A 23,113-nucleotide genomic window follows, 5' to 3' on the forward strand; every position below is an offset into this window, starting at 1 on the left:
GGTGCCCCCTGAGAAGGACTGTCAATTCTCTGAATAATGTTCAGCATAATTGAAAACAATTGAAAAGATGAAAAACAGAATTAATATTTTTATAAGCATGTTCCATTAAATGATTAAGTGCTTTTCAAATATTTTAGTGTTTAGTTTCAGTGGCATAGGGAACAGAAATGGATAACTAAAAGAAAGTAGTGTTAACACTAACTACAAAATACATATTTTGATATTAATAAGTTTAATAAAGTTTTAATAATTAAATAAGGCTCTGATCCGTTATCTTTTCTTTCAAAAACATGACTATAGTTATATATATATATATATATATATATATTTTTTTTTTTGTTTTTTTGTTTTTTTCGAACAGCTGTCAGTATCCAGATCTGATAAGTCAGTTTCTTAGTCTAAGAGCTTTGTCAATCAACATTAGAGCCCAACATATAATTTACTATAAAGGGAGTTTAAGTATTATTTTTTTGATCACATTTCATAATTCATAATCCAAACATTTGTGAAATGCTCATCAAGAATGGAATATATCTGTATTATTAATAAAAGTGAAAATTCAGTATAAAATTTTGTTCTTTAAAATATTTAAATTCTGTTACTGTTTTTCACTTTCATAAAAGTGGTTTAACAAGGCAAAACCTGTACTGTATGCTGTCTGATGTTAAATAGCAGAATGTCTGTTTAAATTAATGTACACAGGATGGATGGGTGCTGTGCTAATATATCAGAATACTGATATAAATATGAAATTTGATTAAACTATTGTGACCTAATTATTGCTCACAATTTACCACCTCAGTGAAGTTAATTATAGAAAGTCTTAATGGGAGAATATTTACATAAATAACATTTAAGGAAGGATATTTCTACCTGACAATGTTTTATTGGCATACAAAGGGTGCATCTACAGTTTATGATCAAAAGAATGAAAGAGTACCAAAATAAAGTAAAGAAAGGGAGATTTGAGTGTTTCCTATTTGTATTCTCTTGATTTCCAAATAGAGTGATTGCACTAGGACAATTTAGTAAATCACTTCAAGTCAACACTAGGCAGGACTTTAAAAATCTTGCTAATTAAATTGTGTAAATGTCATACGTAAAAGCTACTAACATTTTGGATCTTACATACTAGATGTGAGAGAAGAATGACCACCTTTTATCTTTGCCAATATTTTAAATAAATTCTATTATATAGTCCCTTACCGAATGGATCACTCTAGTATAATAAAGTTGGGTCAGCAGTAGAAGTGAATCAATTCTAAGTCAATATTACTACGCTATTAATTTCAATTTTGATACATTTATCAAACCTACCTTGACTGTTCTAGCACTGAGCACTGTTGAATTTTTTATTATATTTTCCAAGCCATAATTTATGACATAACAATGGACAATTAATTTGGTATTTGAAGTTCAGGTGTTCAGCAATTAAATATACATTTTATTAACTGAAGGAGAAACTGTCCACATTGTGCAAGTTATATTTGCCTAGGAGAATGAATTATTGATTGCCACTAATAAATCTATGATAATTGCTAGGAAGAGAAATGCAGAGCAAAGAGCACAGTAAGTTTTGGAGTTCAATAGTGTGACGTTTTAACAACTTTTTAGCGTCAATGCACAGCTCATCATATCCCACCTGTAGAATGCATACTGCTAAATTCTGAGGATCAGTATAACAGCAAATGGGTTAAGATACACAAATATTATGTTGCATATAAGGCTGGGTTATGAATGATAAAGGTATTGGCAAATATATCAAATACTGTGTGTTTAAGAAATGCATTTTTAACGTGGACACCTTACATGGGGCAACTCACAAAGGAAGTTTGGAGTACACTAAAAAAGGGTCAAGGCTGAAAAGGCTAAATTGAAGTACATCAATACAATTAAATCCGGACTGTACAGTCCACACGAGTAGAACAACAAATGGATCTTCAATACTATTGTAAACCTCTTATATTTGAGCTGAGGTGGATATGGCACATGAGTCTCAAAAAAAGAGAGGAGCATCATTAACAAATAAATCTACTACCAAAATGGCTGTACTTTGGATGCAGGATAGTTAGCAGGGTTTGGGAGGCTGATCTTAGCAGGCAGTTGCAAGTAGACCAGGAGCACGTAAAAAGAGCTGCAGTGACCATGGTTATGTAAATCTGTATGAATTACTCACAGGTATTTGAAGTCATTACCATGTTTTCTTGACAACCTATGTAATGGTGTCATAGTCGGGATGAAGCCAAAGATGAGGTGAAAACACAGTTGTGGAGAAGCTGGACATTTTAGCAGGAAGTCGACTCCATAAATTACATCATATTAATTAGTCCTTGACATCATGCTTTCTAGGACAATGTAAATGCCTTGGCCAGTAGTGGGGAATAAAAAAATCCTTGAAGCGAGCAAGTTGCTTAATATAATCATTTGTAGTTACACAGATCATTATTTGAATGGAAGCTAATAATAATAAATTAAACAGCTAAAACAATCAATTAGATGTTGGGTCGTATCCCACAATTTCAGTTGAATGCAAACAATACAAAATGTAATGGTTGTATTTTGTTTTTTTTACAGTTTTATAAACTCCAAGTTTAGTCACTTAGGTCCCAATTTAAATGCTGATGGACAGGGAACTCCATCACATTGGTGACGGAGTTCCCTCCCCACCAATGTTATGGTCTGCCCTCCCAGTTTAGATCTGAGTGAACCATGGGTTAGATAATGGCAGAGAACACTCTGTCTCTGCCATTAATAAAACCCTGACAGAGTAAGGGACATCAGAGGTGTGGCTGTATGACAGCTCTCAAAATTTAGATGGGCGGACTTACAGACGATTTTCAATGCCCATCCGACTCTGGGATTCTCTTTTTTGAAAATACAAAACACTGTAAATGTGCCATACCGTTCCATCATGTTGATAGTCGTCCGTCAAACTTACAAAACATTGTCAGGAACCTTTGAGGTTCCTCTCAATGATAGGAATCTCCACTAAATTTGGCAGGGATCACCTCTGTCTGGGTGATGGGGTAATTTAATCTGTCACTCTGGTGAGGAAACAGGTCACCCACCAATACATAAACTGAACCCTTAGTTTGTATTCCTTTTGTGTCAATAATAGTACGGGAGCACTGAGGCATTTTCCTTTTGGTTAAACATTAGTTGATCGGCTACATTGAACAGATGTGGGTATTTGCTATACTTAAAATCTTTAAATGGTCATTCTAACAAAATAGAGGTGTGCAAAATGACACATATAAGTCATACCTGCTCAGAGTTGTCATGTCAACTGGTTTATATATCTTTAACACATACGTTTGAAGGAACATGTGTGATTGAATGTTGTCCATGAAAAAGTTCCCACATTCCTATGTTCCTGATCCTACATTTGAATACTCTATGAATTGCAGAGTTCACGTCTGGTGTAAGAAAATATAAAAAGACATTATTTCAACTTGTTCTTTTCAGTCAAATGCATTTCCTCTATTTTGTATCCACTTCTTGGATGCCCAACTGTAAACTATGGATTGTATTATACATTGCCTTACTCTCAGTAATACATAGACCTGTACTTTTAGGTCTAATCTGTGTTGAAAATTGCATGAGCCTACCCCATACAAATTAAATTCCTTTTACACTTATTAGCTATAGCATGTTATGAGAGATATATTAGAAAAGGTGCATATGTAAGAGACATGCATTCGTAAATTCAAGAACACACGCAGCAGATAATGAGGAATTCGATTTGATGTATTATATTTGCTGTGTGTGCATTTCTTGTATTTTTGTAAGCAAAAATATAGTGTTAATCAAATTGAGCTAGAGAAACAGTGAGCTCTAAATCCTTCATTTAATAAAATGTTCATGGTTTTAGTTAATGAAAAATACTCTGCTTACTTTAGTGAGTTTATGGGTTAAGAAAAGGTAGTACAACTGCGTTCACAGACCTAGTTTGAGTGGGCTACATCCAGATCTTTTCTCAACTTTAAATATCTCTAACTGCAAACCCAAAATATAAAAATCTGGTTCAAAAAATTTAATCACAGGGACATTTTTGCTTGGATTCATCCTCATGACCAGGAAGAATTTTATGCCTAAAGATATTCTTTGAACGAACACAAATTGTTTTCTACTTTGAGCTTTTTAGATTTGGTTACAAAAGTTATGAGAAAAAGGAGAAATCGTGAAAAGCCATTTCCAACAGTGATGTCTAAATTAAGGGTTGCTAGGCAGGGTTGTTTTTGAAACAAGCTAGTTTCTTTCCTTAATTAATACCCATGATACTACTGTCATTGTAAAGCAAACATATATATTTTGTTTCCTAAGTTCATGCCTGTATATCTTTACCTCAAGAAAATTAATTTCAGTGTCTCATTTTCTTACACACTCCTCTTTTTTCATAAGCAAACAGATATTGAAAGGCAATAGATGTGGCAAAAAACGTTATCTCTCCATCTCAGTGTTATAAGCTGTACAACCAGATGTCTGCATGATTGTTGACAATAAGAAACATATACTACTTTCCTTTTTGATTTTTATAAAGTGTTTCTGCTAAGTTCTTCTGAATCAAGGTAAAAAGTTTCTCAAATGACAACTGTCCCATGTTGCCAAATAGGAAGTTACAACTGAGAACAGAGTTGAAATGTTCTGCTAAATCAAAAGACACTTTCACATAAGAAAGTTAACAGTAGTGTCCCTGATAACACATACACACAGACAGAGAAATGACATGACCTTTCTAATATCGACCATTGGCAATTCTTCTCCCATTCCTTGTTGTTCTGTTGGTGTCTTGTCAGATGAACTAATGAGTCAATTTGTTTATCCTGGTTCGGATCAGTGGGGTTGACTTGTAGCTGAAAGCTGAAAATCGTGCCCTTGGAAGAGTGGATGGATTACAGGATGGAGATGGATAGCAGAAGAGGCTCCTGTGCTAATGTGTGGAGAAAACAATGTCGGGATCAGAGCTCCATGCGGCAAAGCCTGTAGTGTCAGTTGTCCAGGCTGAATGGTGGTGGCAGAAAACAAATGTAGGGGATGCCCAGTGAGAAAGGTAGTGTGTGTTGGAAGAACAGCTGGTGCCAGATGAGAAAATGTAATGGGTGCGAAGTGTGATTGTGATAGAGGATGAACATGAGTTAGTGGAAAATGAGCACTATGGGGATGCATAGAAGCCGAGAGAGCACATCTTTGTAGAAGAGTGTGGTGAATTGTGGTGATGGAAGTCTGCTGCTGCACCGGAATTGAATGGAGGCTTGTAGCTGTGGAAAAAGCAGTTGGCCCAGAAACGGGAAATACTTTGAGGTGTTTTGTCAGAAACTGCGTATGCATATGCTGCTGTGCTTGCATCTGAAGTACATTATATTTGTCACTTTCATCAGGTGAAAATGTTATTGGTTGCTGGGATAGAGAAGGGGAGGTTGGTTTATTGTATACTTCAAACATATGCTCACCATCTCTGTAGTTCTGCATAGACCCATCATAAAAGTAATTTAATTGTTCTTCCAATGGGCTTGAGTTCATGTTCACATCCTGCAGCTCTAGTCGGATTTGTTCTTCTTTGGTCTCTGGTAAATCAGTAACAACAGAATATCTATTAGATGGCAAAACGCAAGGGAAATCACTCGGAAATGGGTCACGATTTTCCATTAAAGGCTTCACTTGACTAATTGAGGGGCTTGATTGTTCTTGCATGGCTACTTGTGCATCTGTATTAAGGGAGTGACATTCCCCTCCTACTCGAATTAGGTCTTTAAAATGACAGCTGTCACTATCAGTATGCGTAGCCATAGTCATTTCACATTCCTGTGACTCTTCACTTGGAGCTTTTTCCCCTGCGCCTGTCAATTCCCCGACTTCGCATGATGTGTTTACGGCTGATACTTTCTCAAGCAACGGTAAAGTGGATGTACTTTCAACAGAAGGGGAAAGATGCACTTTGAAAAAACCTTCTGAGTGGCTGCGACGTTCTACTGAAGAATCCTCCGATGTTTCTTTCAATTTATTTGTTGCTCCACGCTCGTCCGTAGGCTGCATTTTGTCTTCAAGCAGCTTTCCATTTAGTGACTCTATCCCTTCCAGCAAATGTTCTCCAGCTGCATTTTCTGATAGGTTCTTGTTGGCAGTTCTGAAATGAGAAACTGCATTAATGGATGCATGCTGTATTGTTTCGCCTTTTTCTAAAGTACTTGGGTGATCCATGATTGCCTTCAAACAAGAAGCCCTCTCTTTGGAGAATCCGTCCAGCACGTTGGGATCTGATCTTCTGTGATTCGAACTTTCACAGCTGCTTCTTTGTCTGGAGTAAGATCTAGTACAACTCTGCTCTCTGCTACCCTTTTGGTGTTTGTTTTTTGAAAGTCGATGTTTTGTTTTCCTCCGTTTTGACCAGTGTTTGCTATGTGAACTCCTATGTCTCGAACTCTTTTTAGACTGCTTGTGCTTTTGATTTTTAATACACTGTTTCTCTTTGCGTTTCTTTATTCGGTAATATTTACTTTGAGAAACGTGGTCGACTTCTTCCTCAGAAGTCAACATTTGTCTGTGCTTTCTGTGTTTGAAAGGAGCTTCTGCGCAATGGTTGTGCCTTGTTTTGCAATACCATACGACATGGTTACTAGGACAAAGTTTACTTGATCCGTGGCCTAGGCAAGAGCTGCTGCAACTGGCTGTGGAACTGCCAATGGAGCTTTCTGAGTAGGTAGAGTGTCTGCTAGATGGAGACCTTTGAGAACAGGAGAGCCTCCAGTCCCTTGAAATGCAATATCCATCACTATCATACCCTGAGTTTCTGTTAAAAGAACATTTATTAACTCTAATTATATCTTCAATGCAGTCATGTTGTGCACCATTCACATCCTTAGAAAAGTCAAATTGTTTTTGTGTTGATGTGCACTGGCATGGGGATCGAATCTCACTTTCTAATTTGCTCATGGTACAGCTGTCCATTTTATGTTTTTTCATTGCTGTGTTTGAGAGATGGAGGGGAATGTCGTCTGTAACACCTTCACTGGGAAAAACCTCACTTAAAATGTGTTTTCGCTTCCTTTTAAGGGAGTGTATTCCTTCCAAGTCACCTTTTTCTGAAAATTTTAAATTTGGGGATAGTGCAGATGTTTTCTCATTCAAAGATTGCACATTTTCAACGGGACCCCTTTCTTTATCGTTTGTGTCCTGTTCGAAGTTCAGTGGAGACAACTTGTTTGGGGAACATTTTGTCTTTGGTTCTATTGATTTATAATCTTGTTTAAAAGAAATGTGCTCATCTTTAGATAATCCTGGGGCTTCACTCTCGATCACGGTCTTGGCTTGGAAGGATCCATCACCATGACCATTATTATTATTTACACTGTCTTTCACATCTGTAATCTTTCGAGAGAGTTTAAAATCAAAATACAACGGATTGCAGCCATAGGAAATAGAGGGCTGGGTTTTTGTGAAGAGGACTAGCTCTGTGGGCCACTGAAGGACTGTGTGGCCATCTTTGCTTATAACATGGAGGAATGGCAATGCGTTTGGCGTTACTTCATTCTTCATTGAATCATTCATAGGAGTGTCCTCGTTTTTGTTTACTGATTCCGCACTCTTGAGATCTGTGGCTGTTTTCAGCAAATTAACACTACAGTCCATCTGTGCTTCCTGTCTGTCTGTATTAGGCTTTTCTGTTGAGATCTCATCTGGATTTTCCGTTAGCAATGTATAGCTGTGCTTGTTACAATCATTCTGTTGATTCGGAAAAATCATAGTTTGGCACTGTAGAGGTTCATTGATCCCCAAAGACCATCCAGTCACTTTTGCTGCATTTGCATTGTCAGCCTCTGTTGCAGAGCCAAATCCATTCACATCTGAAAAATGTATTTTGGCTTTATGGTTCGAGATTAGATGAACCCCAGTCAATTCTGGTGTTTTGTTCAAACTGTCCTGCTCTACTGGGATATCCTTCATGTCTGCTGGGGTTTTGATTGGTACAGTGCTGCCGACCTGGACTTCAGGTGTGAGTGAAATGGTATGATGGTTTTTTGTTGGGTCATCAACCAAAAGTGCTTGCGATCGGGGGATGTCGGCTGCATGTTTTTCTTTCAAGCTATAGGGTGCTTTTCCATCAGATGCTTCTTCTAAGCTATCATTGAATACAGATGCTGATGACTCTAACTTCAACTGGGCTTTTTTAGAAAAACAAAAAGAGACTCCTGCCCTATGATTGACTTTGTTTCCATTCGGGAGGGGCTGTAAAACCTGGTTCCCAACTGCCAATGTAAACTTCTGTTGCTTTTCTGCAATTTTGCTAGGGGCGTTGTGTCCTTCACATGTGACAATAAGTCTAGCACTTGGTCCACTTCCAGTGTTGTCTGTGAAAATCCCTGCTTGCAATTGGTTTCCAATTGCAATCCTCGGGGTCTGAAAGATAGGCCCTCCTCTGGAGACACTAGGGGAAAAGATAAAAGGGACCGCGTTAGTTGAAAACATACCTATAGCTTCTCAAGATATTGGATAATACATTATGCTACTAGAGGTTTATGCAAGGTGTACCATTATCATTTATCAGCAGATGGTCAATATGCAACTAAACAAATCGCTATGGTGCAGAAATCAAGTGAAATACATAAGTGTGAATGTTTAAATTTCACCATGCAGTGGTCTGTAGAAAACCATTTATGAAGAGCAATCAAATGACAAAAACAACTAGGTTTGTCTATATAAATGCTGAATAATAATAATATAGTCATAATTTATAAAGCAACCTCTTTCATTAACAGGCTACCTCCATGCATGTATATGTACAATTGTACAGCAGTACTCTCCTTTACCAACCTAACCATACCAGCAACAAAGCCTAAGTAAATTGAAACATTGGGGCTTATTTGGAATACCGTGAGGCACCAACCATAATTCTGGTGTGGCAGAGGCACCACCAGAGGCAAAGCAGCTAAGGCCTGCCCCATTTGCTACCCATGAGGAATATGTTCGGTAGAACTATTTAATCTTGACAGGGCTGCCATGTCATGTCACAATCGATGACCGGATGCATTTGTTTTTGTTTTCCAAAAACAAATCCCCAATGTGGGGTTAGTTTTGGGAAAGTAAAAAAACAATGCTCCTGAAGCAGTGGAATACTAAACCCAGAGACACTGATTATGTTTTCTTCCTAAGTCTACCAAATCGTGCATGAAGGCCTGGGCAGAAAATAACAGAACTGGCAGCAATGCTCTAAATAGTGCAAGGCTTCTGGCACCATGGAACTGGCAGATCTGTTACAGGTGGCCTGCCACAAAGGTGCTTCTAAACTTGCAGCCACCTGAGGCTGTTCACTTAGAAAGAAAATGGGAACAATAAGATGGATAGGCAAGATATTAACTGAAATTTGTCAGAAACCTGTTATCACTGATTTCCAAAACACACCGATAGAGTGCAAAAACATAGTTTGAAAGATAGGTTGCTAACGTCTCAACAATACATAAATATCCCCCTACAAACATTTTCACATGTATATTCAAATCTACTCAAACACCTCACCCAAGAACTACTAGGTTTGAAATTTGAATAATACATTATTCAAGTTCTTAAATATGTGGAATTATTTAGCTGGATATAGGAATTATATTCAGGTATAAGTGAGGAAAATGTTTATGCAGGACTGAAATTCGAGCCTCTGTGTTAGACTCCACAACCTTAGGGTTATCTTCCCCCCAAACCTTTTGCCTACCTCCTCCACTTTTCTGACCTCGTTTTTGCTGGCTTTTGAAACTCTGTGCACTTTACCACTGCTAACCAGCGGTAAAGTTTGTGCTCTCTTACATAAAGATGGTAACATTGGTTTATTCCCAATTGGCATATTTAATTTACTTATAATTCCCTACGGTAAAGTGTGCAACATGTGCCCAGTGCCTATAAATAAAACATTACTTGTGGACCTGTAGCACTGACTTTACCAGCCACTTAAGTAGCCTATCAACCATGTTTCAGGCTGGCCAATGCAGAGCCTGTGTGCGCAGTTCTACACTGCCAGGTCTATCTGGCAAAATAATACTTTTGCCATCCCCAAACATTCCTTTTTTTATAACTCACCCCTAAGGATGCCATGCATAACCCAGACAGCAAGACCAGGACCTTTTAGTTTTTCATGTCCAGGCAGTGAAAAACATCCAAAGTTGTTTTTCACTACAAGCAAGCCCTATATCTCCCACATGATATCAATGGGATTACCTTATTACATGTTATAGGTATAATTCCTAATCTGGAAGAGATAAACTCTGAGTTTGGTGTCCCTGGTATAACAATTTAAAATCACCACTGATAGTGAAATTGGATTTTAAATTGCAATTCTGAAATTGCCACCGTTAGAAAGTTGAAATTTTCTGACCTTAGCCATATGTTGACTGGCGCATGTCTCTGATTAGTTGTCTGTGGAGGATGACAGATAGGCTTTGTGTATTCCCTCTAGACAGCCACACACAATGGAAGTTCAAGTCTTACTTGATGTGCCATTCTGGGATGTTGAGAGGGAGGAGCAAGGCACGGCCTCACACCTATCTACACTCTGGGGCTTTATAAACATAGATGTGTGCTGCAAATCTGATTTAGATCCACAAATACCATATTTAACAACTTAAAACTGTTTTTTAATTCAATAAAGATTTTACTCTTGTAAAAGCATGTACACAAATATTTCTGTGAGAGGACATTTCCATCCGTGGTTGGGAGTAGGCATAAAGGGTGAAATGACAGTGTCTGAGAAGGGGCTTCCTTATAGGCAAAATGCATTACCTCCTCTTCATCTAACTCAGCCCATTTTTACATGAATGCAGCAGCATTACTGCCACCTCCAATACCAACTTGAAGCTTTCTTGGATTTCTATAACTCCAAAGGAGTTACCTATAAAAACCTTTCTACTCATCCCCACTTCCTATTTTGTTCTTGTGCTTTTGCTTGCTTTGGCTTTCTGGTAAGGGTGCTGGGCCACTTTCCTCTGCAAGGAGTGCAGAGGACTTGTTAGACTCTTTAGCCTTAGGACTTTCCCTAAACTTTTTTGCCTTCACCTCTTCTGTTTTCTGAACCTGTTCGGTGGCTTTACTGACTCTGTACACTTTACCACTGCTAACCAGTGCAAAAATGATTGTGCTCTTTCTTTTAAACATGGTAAAACTGGTTTACACACAACTGACATTTAATTTAAGTGTCAGTCCCTAGTAAAGTGGTACTAAATGTACCCTGGGCCTGTACATTAGGTGCTACTAGTGGGCCTGTAGCACGTATTGTGTCACCCACTTAAGTAGCCTTTGTAAACATGTTTTGGTTTGCCATTGCAGTCTGTGTAGTTTCAAACAGCCATTATTACCTGACAAAATACTTTTTCTGCCAGGCTTAAACCTTCTGTTTGCACCACTGACATACTGGGACCAGGGCAGGGAGAACGGAAATGCCAACACCATTTGGGGGGGGGGAGCGGGGATTGTAGAAGTTCCTCCACTTGAAAGCTGACACCAGGTATAAGATTAAGACCCTGAGACCTATTCTTCAGTTCAGAGGAATGCTCTGGTGCCCGGGGCCTGCTGTGTATATCAGAGTACTGACTTGCTCCTCCAAGAGGACTGCCCTGCAGCCTGAGACCTGCTTTCATGCTTGTGCCCAGAATTGACAGAGTGAATCCAAGGGATAAGTAGCTGAACTCCTGATCTGAGCCCCAGGGGCAGAAAAGGCTCAAACCATTGATTACCTGCTCCTGGAATGATCCAGATTGAGTCCTGACCCTCCTAGTGGTAATCCTCCAGACCTGGGCTCTTGGAAGTGGTGCTAAAGATGCAGATATACCAAGTCTGAAACTTGGGAACATTTCCAGCCAAAAAGTGTGCTGAGAACCAAGACGAGACTGTGACCTTAAGGTGCATCACCGGTCAGCCTTACTTCGCTGTAGTGCCTGCTGTAATCTTCTCTGCATCTGCAAATCCTGTTCAGTGGCTCCTCGCAGAAGGGATCTTCTGCGTCGTAGAACCCTTGTGGGATACAGCCCTCAGGTTTGTCTCACTAGAGAAGTACATTTAGTACAAGCACACCACTAACTATTGACCAATAATATACAAATATGTACATTGGCAGATGGAAAATAACATGTATGACATTGAATAGTTACCCTTGACTCTCTAAATAGGTAAAAAAAAATATCAAGTAAGTTTATTGGTTTTGTCAAGGTTGAAGAACAACAAAACATGTTAAAATCATTTAGTACTTAAATGAATTATCAAAAATAATAATCCTGAATGAATGCACTGATGCTAATAAAATATATATCTACTATGAGTTTTAATCATTGTCTTCATTCTGGGGAAAAAATAAAGCATTTAGAATTAGTAAAATCTGTGGTTGTGTATTTTTCATACATTTTTCACCATCAATCTGCAGTCATAAAAGCAGCCCCGATGTAGGCAACACATTGCAATGACATTCCTTGTAACCATACACGTGGCCCTTAGAGGGAGTGTCAATACATGTGCTTCCTTTAGCCACCTTTAGGCCATAATGAATGTAACCATACACATAGCTCATAAAAGGTGAAGCACTCCCAGGGGAAAAGCAAAAGCTTCAGCCTTGGGAGTGCTTGACAATATGTGGAAAATCCTGGGGAGGTTAGTATTTTCAATCCCATCCAACTTATGGTGGCAACTCCTTATGTCCTTTCTGTGGAAAGGCTGATATTGTTGATGGTAACCACGTCATCCTCGGGCCAACACAAGGGGAGAAACATCCAAAGTTAGGGTAAAAATACTGACTGATCCATCTCCGCAGGGCATTATGGGGTGCTCCTTCTGTAGAGTATCAGTTGTGTGATTCTTTGGTTCTTTTTGTTCTAGGGTTAACCTGTCACCCCTCAATAAGCTCATGTGGGCAGGCACAGGAGTCCATGGCAGCCTCCTGCTCCCTCCAGACAAAAGGAGTGGGATGGGCTGTCCACAGCTGAGAGAAGTGCGACCTCGCTCCTCCCATTGTTTCAGCATGCGTGGTCAGTGTTAGATTCTCAGCCCCCCCTTAAAGAAAGCATGCCCAGAGAATAGGGTCTCTGGGTGTCAGGGATATGACCATAGGAGCTAGTGTTCATTTTCCAAAGACAAAAATTGCCTTCAGAATTACAAGAGCCCGAAAATATCTGCACCGGAAACATCTCAAACCATTTACAAAATCATTATTGATAGCCCTCATCTGTTTGATGTATGCCTTCATATATTCACATTTCAAAGATGGCAGATCAGATTTTCAAAGAAAAATGGTCAGCGGTCTAACTCTGAGCGAGAGCAGTTTACAGAGTCTATTATGTGCGTGCTTAGAGGGAAGAACTCTGCACTTCATCTGAATTTCTGAGACACCGGTAGCACCTCAACTCGGTGCACCATTCTTCAGAGGGTTTCCAGTCAGAAGTTTGCCAGGAATTAGCGTCTCTCCTTGATGTTTGCACAGCTCAGTGAGAAAAGTGTTTCAGCTCGACTCCTGTGCAGAAAAAATTCAGATTCGGCAATTCCCTTCACTACTTCTCTGTTTTCGGAGAAATAAGGCAGTGTCGGAGGGAATTCATGACTCTCCATCTCACATTTCCCAGGTCTGCAATTTCAATTTAGCTATTGGAAGGTAGGTTCGCAACACATTTTTGGAAAGACATTTCTCTTAATTTTTGCGACCGCATCGCCATGCTGAGTTGCTTTGTGACCGCGAATGCGGTTGCAAACCAACTCACAGTTACCACCAGTGTCACACTGGTGGTAACTCATTCGCAAAAGGGAAGGGGTCCCCATGGGACCCCTTCTCCATTGTGAATGCCCAAAAAAATGTTTTTTTCAGAGCAGGCACTGGTCCTATGGACCACTGCCTACTCTGAAAAAAACAAAAACAAATGGTTTCGGAAGTTTTTCTTTTTGCAACTCGTTTTCTTTTGAGAAAAATGGGCTGCAAAAAAAAGAAAAAAAAAACTGTTTTATTAAAAAAGCAGTCACAGACATGGAGGTCTGCTGTCTCCAGCAGGCCACCATCCCTGTGAGTGCATGGACTCGCTATGGGGTCGCAAAATGCGACCCACCTCATTAATATTCATGAGGTGGGTCTTTGCGACCCCATAGTGAGTTGCAGAAGGTGTCTGAGACACGTTTCTGCATACATTTTTGCGAGTTGCAATTTGCGAGTCTGACAGACTCGCAAATTTCAAGTCGCAAAATTTTCTATTGCTACATCTGGCCCTAAGTGTAGAAATATCCACAGGCAAGAGTTGGTCTCCCCTCTGTGCAAGGGTTTTTAAAGGGGAGAGGAAGGTTCCAAAAGCCAGCCCCCCCCCTTGACCAATCCTAGGGTGCCACATCACCTCCATCCCACCCCTCCTGCACAGCATGCTGGGACAGTCAAAAATGGTTTCATCCAGGAGTCATGGTCACATCATCTCCAGGGAACTCAGTTCCACCTCTCACTGACATCACTAACACGAACTTGCACAGAAGAATATAAAAGAGTTCCCCATCTAGGTCGACTGCTGTTGTCTGGGCACTCCCTTCTGTTCAGTGGGCTTGGGCAGGCCCATCCTTGGTACAGTTTGACAACGTGATTGATGCAGATCATTCTACCCCACCCCTTTGCTCCTCAGGAGCTGGGAAGTACTATTAATTGCTCCTTTTGTTTGGGGTGAACCTTGTTCCTTCTGCTGGAGATAAATGTACTTAACGGGGTACAGCAGGGTGAGAAAAGGCCTGAGTTCTGATCCTAAGGAATATGAAAACTCTGGTTGACCCATTAAGTGTACCAATATAATTTTGGATGTTATACAGCTGATTTTCCTGCACAGGTTAAACTGCAATTGAAGATGTCAATGATCTCTATAGGCTAAAGGGGAGCAAAAGTGCACTTTAAGGCAGTTCTCTCCCTATGTGTATACTAGAGTGCCACTATAAACAAAACAGTAAATCACACTAACCTTCCCTATTAGTGTACACTAACATAAAAAGGCCTTTCCCAGGTAATCCTGCAGAGTCCCCATTGTGCCAGGCTACCTGTGCGCAGTGACTGGGATGTGGTGCAGTTTAGCACTCTCCTATGCACAGCTCACACATGTGCACAAGTGTGTGCACATGTGTTCATGTCTAACAAGCCAAGTGCCCCTTACACCTGCTGTGTTGTAGCTGCCTTGTAAGGTGGGCACTGGCAGTAAACGTGCAGTCTGTTTGCCATGTGATTGCCATTGGTGAGACACAGATAGTGAGACTCAACCACAGTCAAAAGTATAAAAACTGCAGATCCAAAACACAACAAAATCATGGTGTACTGAATGGGAGGAACAGTATTGCAACAATCCTAATGTGGAAAACTTCACTGTGACTTCATCCAGCGGCTCGCCAATGATGGTGCTTTCTCTTTGGACACAGGCTGGCTGCTTTGCCCAGTTAAAGTACCTTCTCAGACATTTTCTCAAAACTTTTTCTGGATGTAAGTGGAGACCAGGCCCAATCCACTTTGTGTATCTAAACCACAGACCATTGTGGTCGCCTATAGCTTTTGACGTTGCCATAGTCTTGCCTGACTAGATTTTCAAGTATGGCACTATGATCTTTTAGGAACTATTTTCACATGAAAAATTAACAATTTATAAGTCAAGTTCTATTGATTGGATTTTCGTCATTTTAGTGTCAATTAATGTAATAAAATGTCAATGTTTTCTAAATGAGTGCAGGATTTTTCCTGTGTTGTGGTACCATGTTATTACTGTTTAAGTGCTTCATAAATACGTTACACAATGCCTCTAAGTTAAGCCTGACTGCTTTTGCGCAAAGCTACCAGAAGTTTAGGACAGGTTAGTTTAGTGACTTTTTGTGGTTCACCCTGAAAAGGACTGTGGCTATTGCTTGGAAAGGGCTTACAACACCCTCCACCAACAGCCCAGATTCCCACAGGCCTTCTCTTCAAACTTGTTCCTGGTTAGTTCAACTTCCAGAGGCAGGGAGTTGTCTTTCATGCATGTTACATGTTCTGGGTCTATTCTCTGTCTGTCAACAGTGCAGTGATGGAGCTGGAACCCACAGAACCTTATTTATAAAAATGAGTTGCATTTTGCTGGCTTAGTTTCTATGTGTGAGGGAGAGATAGAGTGCTGGGCCAGTCGGTTCCTTTCCATCTTGCAATGTAGGATTAAGCAGATGGTGGTGCAGCAGCCCACCTTCTTTTAACACTCACCATTGGGATCTCTTAGGGAGTCATACCTTCTGTTTGCGGTGGCACAAATACTCTCCACCCTTCGTAATAGGAGATCTGACTGGCTCTGCTCAAGCTATGTGTCTTGTTTCTCATAGCACTCAGGGCACTGCAGAGAGCTGAGTCCTGCTTTTGATATCAGTAGTGAAAGCACTAGGTTGTCTGCCTGAGTGCACAAAAAAGACACAAAAAAGAAGGGGGAATGAGTAGACCATGTTGAGTATAGAGTGGTATTTTTCCCCCTTATGTGCCTTTCTTCAGCATCATAGGGGATTTTCTTCAGCCACTTTCTTATACAACTTCCACTAAGCCCCTTGCATTGTATAAGGTGGGGTTTGAGAGCTGATGTGCTACGGAGGAATATCCCGTACATCCCAGTAGAGGGGGAGCCTACTGTGCCCCCTAGTGAGACTCCTGAAATGCCAAGTGAGGATGACAGTGGTGAGGAAGGAGATAACTTGTGAGAAGATCTCGTCAACCACTACTTTGGTGAGACTCCTGAAATGCCAAGTGAGGATGACAGTGGTAAAGAGGAAGGAGCTGACTTGTGAGACGAACTCATCAACAGCTACGTTTCATGAGTGTAAGTATATCATGTGATGTAATGACTGTGACTGTACAATGAACTGTAGTTGTGACAATGTGTGGAGTTGAGTTTTTTTAAACAGCTATGGAGCTGATACTGTTCAATATTCAGCCAAAGTCTGCTTGATAAGATAGCTTTTGACACATCTCCACCTTGATGATGTTGCTTTGTTTGTGTCCATTGCCTTTCAATGTACTTTGTTTTCCAGTTGCTTGCTATGTGACATCTGTCATAGGTATGGTTTCAAGCCTATGCTCCTTGTTTTGTTCTTTGTACAGGTACCTTCACCATGATATCTTCAGGTGGGTATTTCAGTTTTGTGATATTGGCAGGTATCTGTTGCTATTCTGACATATAAAGTGGGCCTGGATTGTTCCAGGTAATTTTGTGTTGGTGTGTAATGGTTGTAATCCCGAGCTAGACACTGTACCTGCAACATGTCCCTGCTAGCAAAAGTAGCTTGTATCTTCCTCATATGGTTCACATGGTCTTACATCTGTAAATAGCTAAATGTGAAAATTAGGCAAGCAGACAATGAGATGCGATGACTGAATTTATTACAATGCTAATACGGAAAACAAATTTTTGACAGAAAGAAACAAAAATGTGTAGTGAAAGGGTCGGTCATGGTGAATAAAATCATTGGAGTAGATGCCACACCATTGAGAGTCCAAAGTCCAGAGTACTCCTCCCATTAGAACTGGTAGGTGGTTCAAGATCAGTCAACAAAGTGAATGTGTGGCACACAAAGGAGGTCCTTTAGGGAGAGGTCACTTCCTGGCACTGGTGGTGTCTTGCCATCCGCACCTCCTGGATTCTTTGCTGGACATCCCCATTTGCGTGGGTGGAGATTTGCTGCTACAGTGGCAGGTGCGTCTGAGGATAGTTCTTCCTCTGGCAGGGCCCCCCTTCCAGTAGCTGGCACAGATGTTGATGTGTCTGGTGTTGATGAGCCAAATGAAGGGGTAGATTGTTGTTGAAAAGCCTTGCTCAGGGTAGTGTGAATGTCTATCAGCACCCCTGTGAGGGAGGCCATGTTGTTTTTGTGGGCCTCCATCTGTTCCCACATATCTGTGTGCAAGCCACTCTGTAGCTGCTTGATTTCCTAGAGTTCTATCAATACATGGCCCATCACACCTTGGGACTCCTAATGGACCCCCAAGATGAAGCTGATGGTATCCTGGCCTACAGCAGCCCTAGTGGCCTCAACCCACTGGCCCATAGCATAACCCCCACACACCCTACCCCTGCGGGACTGTGCCCTTGGCACAGGGAGCCCTCTTCAACTTGTTCCTGAACCCTCACTGCAGGAAGTATGGCGCTGTAACCAAGAACGGGGGGGGCACAAAATGGTAGACACTGTGCTATAGACACAGTTGGGGGTGCAAATGATTGCCTGTGATGTTGAGGCAACCTGGATGAGAGGTATTAATGTGGGCACAGTGAGCCTCACTGTTGCCATCCAACAAGGTTGCCAAGATAGGCCAGAACCATCCTCCACATCCAGGAGTGTCCTCTTCACTGAGAGCTTCATCCAGGGTTGTAGTGTCAGTCTATTCTGTGGCCTCTGTGTGCCTAGCGGCAGCTCATCCTGTTGATGTAAAACGTACAATGTTACTGGTTGTATTGTGACATCTACTGCCCATGGTATAGTGTTATAGTAAGCAGAGACTGTGTACAAAGTTGAGTTGCAGTTAATCCTATTGTGGCAAGTAACCATGTATTGGGTGTATTGTGACAGTGCTTGTGTGAAACATTCCAATCCAGTTTGACTCAAGCAGCTGCTGAAACGTGCAGATCATTTGAACATAGGAGGATGGCCTGAAAATGCCATTGTGCTACCACTGCAACCAAAACAGTGTCTAGGCAATATATGGTTTTGCCCATTTGGAGGCCTAGTTGAGTGTGATGCAGGCAAACCCAGGACTTTGTTGTATATGTGACTGGAGTCATCATATGCACAATGCAAAGTTAATGTGACTGCTGCCAATACCAATCTGCTGCAGCATCTTGAGGCCTTATGAATACTTGTTATACACACTGGGTAAGGTGTCATTCATGTCCTCAAAAAATGTAATCTTGGGTTAGCAAGTTAAGATAGGTCTATGATGACAGATACATCTCTGATTTGGGCATGACAAGTGTACCCTGGTCTAACGTTTGGAGTTAGGGACACAAGACTGCTGGGAGTTGCAGACATGTCACTTTCTCTACTACACACAATATACAGATGGTATCCTCCCAGGTGAGTACACTGCAAATGAGAGTTGAAGAACTAGGGTATTTGGACAAGTGAACATTGGGCTGGTGGTTGGAATTATAGGTACAGGGCTTCCAAGCCTTAACAGTTAGGTCACCTCCTCTACTGCACAAACTATACACGTTATCATCCCAGGTGAGTACACTTCATTTGTGAGTTACCTAACTATGGCATTTAGACAAGAGAACATTGGGCTCCTGAGTGGAGTAACAAAGCCTTCTGGCCTTAGCAGTCAGGTCACTTCCTGTATTACACACACTATAGAAATGGTATATTCCCAGGTCAGTTCCCTTCAATTGTGAGTTACTAAACTATTGCATTTGGACTAGCGAACACTGGGCTGGTGAGTGGAGTAACAGTAAAAGAGCCTCCTGGCCTTAGCAGGCATGTCACTCCCTGTACTACACACACTATACAAATGTTATCCCCCCAGGTGAGTACACTTCATTTGAGAGATAACAAAAAGGGTATTTGGACAAGTGAACACTGGGCTGGTGGTTAGAATTACAGAAACAGGGCCTCCATTCCTTCGCAGTCAGGTCACACCCTTTACTTCACACACTTGATCAATGATATCCTCCCAGGTGAGAACACTACAATTAAGAGTTACCAAACAAGGGTAGGTGGACAAGTGAACAATGGTCTGGTATTTGGAGTAACAGAAACAGTGCCTCCGGGTGTTGCTGTGAGGTAACCCTCTCTTCTGCACATACTATATAAATGTTGGGTATTACATATATGTATGTACGCAGACTTCATTTAAGTTTGGGCAAGCATTTACCTGTTGAGACATACCATTAGTCCTGGGATTATTTTTGTATCCTGAAAGACTTACAGACCCATTATGGACATATGGCATGTGATGTACCTTATCAGATGTGATGTTTGGTCAAACAATACAGATTGAGAGTGTCAACACCCAGATACTTTGAGTATGGAATGTTGGTGGGATACATGAACAAGGCAGTGGCAAAAGGTGAGCTATGAGCATGCATGACATTTCTTGATTTGTAACTTCCCCGACTCCACTCCCCAGGGTATTTCTTTCAAGCACTCAGGATGCAGGATGACCAAGCCCTTTTCCTCCCAGGAAAAAAGATGTAAAGGGGCACTGTCAGGTTCACCACCAGACTTCTTGGCCTGCCGCTGGTGCCCAGAGACCAAGGAATGGAACTTGTCCCTGAGGTTGTTCCATCTCTTCCTGATGTCCTCCTTTGTGCACAGGGTAGTGCCTTCAGCATTCATTCCGTCAATGATCCTGTCCCACATTTCGACTTTCCTACTGAGAGGAGTATTCTGAACACTTATGCTTTCATCCACCATGAAAACTCATCTTCTGAAAAATGGGGATTTTTAGAATGTGACATGGTGGAAACAAAATGGGTGACAGTGACTTATTAAACAGGGGAAGTGCAAAAGGGTGTGAATGGACAAAAGTGTGTGCAGGGTGTTCAGTGGTCTGGCTTCTGTGTTTTTCATTGGAAATGCAAAGGATTAAAGGATGTATTTTATAGCATCCTTTGTAGGTGTTTCCACTTGGCCAATGTGTGTCACCTGTGTGGTTTTCAAATTCATCCAATGTGCAGCTGCCTATTACTTTGCTGACCGCGAACCGCAGTGGTTTGGAGTCCATTGGCTGACCACCATGAAGGGACCACCACAGCGACTGTGTGCTTGTAATATGTTCGGAGGTTGGTCGCTGTGCTGTCAGAGCTGGAGGTCAGATCACCTATTTCCAGCCTGCCATGCTGCTGGTGGTCTGCTATTTTTGCTTGGCAGTCGGCTGTCTTGCCTGTGTAACTCATAATAGGGTGGTCTAGAAGATCGCCAACATGGCAGTCTGGCGGTCCAACTGCCAAACTTGTAATGAGACCCTTAGACTCCCTTATACTCAAATTGTTAGGGAACCAGTAGAAAAGTAGAATATCACTGGCACGATTATAATTACTCAAATCAGAGAGTGTAGTGAATTTCCCTGATTTTCGGAAATATGCAGATACTTTTGATTTAACCCTTTTTCTTTTAATGAATTTCTGCCTTTTCACAGAAATCTTTCTCAAGCATCTGCCATTATTAAAAATACATGTAGACTTTTACAACCAACATATATAGTACGGATAGTTTCAATAAGAAAGATTTTTTTTTTTTAACTCTGCAATTCAGCATTACAAATATGATAAAATAAAAGGAAGGGCAGTTTACCAGTCTGCTTGAAGATCAAAAGGTTTAATTTGGGTCAATTGAATATTTTGTAACAACTTCTTTCATTTACAAAAGTTATGAACTACAGTTTCCCTACCTAATTCCTTTAATAAAAAAATATCAGCTCTTGAGTAATATTATATTGGATGTTCTTTCTTTAAAAAATGATATCTCTAATCAACCCAAGACTAATAACTCTATTGGATCACTTTTTCCTTCTGGTCCTAAAGACCAGATTATATATAGATTATGTAGAACAACTTTTCATATCATTTTGAATTCAAAAGTTGAATTATTTTAGGAATTGGATTAAAGTTATTCATGCTCAGTAGAAGTTTGGAATAACGTGGATTTGATGCACCTCTTTTTTTCTTTGTCTGGTCATTAGCTCTTTCTAGCACAAACATTGAAATAAATTAAATTGTATATTTAAAACTAATAATATTACTTTTCAAATTAGTCATTTCTTCATAGGCAGTCTAGCTGATATTTTTACGTTCTACTCCTTTGATATCTATTTGTCAGATTTACTCTTGCCTTTCAGCAAATTAATAGGAACTGAAAAAAAAATTCAAATGTCTTTTTTCCAGCTGGTTGGTATTTTGCTTGTTATAACCATAAACGTGATGATATCTATCTATAACAATCTTCTCTTAAAATTCCAGAACATAAATTGTCGTCTCTAGTCATGTCATACTTACATCAAATATTGCAGTTCATGAACCTTAACTGTGTGCTGTCTACTGAGGAGCTCAAGCTGCCGCCACAAATGTGTTCTTTTATTTTCACTGTGTACTTTTTTTCTTTCTATTTTCAAAATGAAATATATGTGCTCCAGGATCACAGTGTAGTATCATTCACTGGTTAAGATTAAGATGTGTTGCAGTTGGGGTCTGCCCATTCAGTATGCCCAGATATTTTATCACCCAGTTTTGAACTTTTCCTGGGAACCTCAATACGTGTCTCACCCTTGTTAATCGCATGGCAAATGGACTGTGCACGTTTATCGCTAGTGTCTGCCTTTTATGATTAAGGCTGGTGCAAAGCACTAAGGGTAAGGGGCACTCTGTTGGTTATACTTTAATAACACATGTGTCAGGGCTACGAATGTAAGACTACTGTCATGCAGCCCAGTAAATACACACAGGTAGCCAACCGCAAAGGGGACTCTGTAGGTTTAGATATTAACCTGGGGTAGACTATATAATGTTAGTGTACACTTATAGGGAATGTCATTATGTTCTACTGTTTGTTCGCAGTGACACTTTATAATACACATGGGGAAAACTGCCTTAGAGTGCAGTTTCACTCTCTTTTGGTCCACAAACTTAATTGACATATACAAATGGAGCAGAACAAATGCACTAAAATCAAGTGTGCCAGTTTCAAGATGATATTTGTATAGCTTACGGGTCATCAAAGATTGTCATATTTCATCACCTCAGGATCAGAGCCCAGGCGTTTTGTCACCCTGCTGTGCCAAGTTAATAACTTTTCTCTTCAGCAGCAGTAACAAAGGCCGCCCCACACAAATTGAGCATTTAGCAGTGCTTCACTCAGCTCCTGAGGAGGAAAGGGGTGGGGGGAAGGAGTGGCATCAATCAATTAGCTGTCACACTGTACCAGGGATGGGCTAGCCCAAGCCCATCAAACAAAGGAGGGGGCCCAGACCTCTAGAGCCAACACAGTAGTGGGCTCCACTTTGATGTTTTGTTAAGAAAGGCCCTGACAATGATGTCACCGAGGGGCAAAGCTGAAGCCCCAGAGGAGATGTGACCAGTGACGCCTGGGTGACACAATTTTGAAATGTCCTAGTTTTCTGTGCAGGAGTGTTGAAATGGGGGAGAGAGGGCGT

At 40.7% G+C, this 23,113-nt stretch overlaps 1 protein-coding gene across 1 annotated transcript in view; it reads right to left on the minus strand.

The window, feature by feature from the left end:
* Window positions 1-360: 360 nt before the first annotated feature.
* ZNF804B (zinc finger protein 804B) overlaps window positions 361-23,113 on the minus strand; it is a 1,021,297-nt gene continuing 998,544 nt past the window's right edge. Inside the window, exon 5 of the mRNA XM_069211597.1 lies at window positions 361-8,422. Within this exon, the coding sequence (XP_069067698.1) occupies window positions 4,834-8,422 (3,589 nt within the window). The 3' untranslated portion in view covers window positions 361-4,833. The remainder of the gene's footprint in view (window positions 8,423-23,113) is intronic.

This window comes from Pleurodeles waltl, chromosome 10, assembly GCF_031143425.1.
Source record: "Pleurodeles waltl isolate 20211129_DDA chromosome 10, aPleWal1.hap1.20221129, whole genome shotgun sequence".
In the NCBI taxonomy this organism is placed as follows: domain Eukaryota; kingdom Metazoa; phylum Chordata; class Amphibia; order Caudata; family Salamandridae; genus Pleurodeles; species Pleurodeles waltl.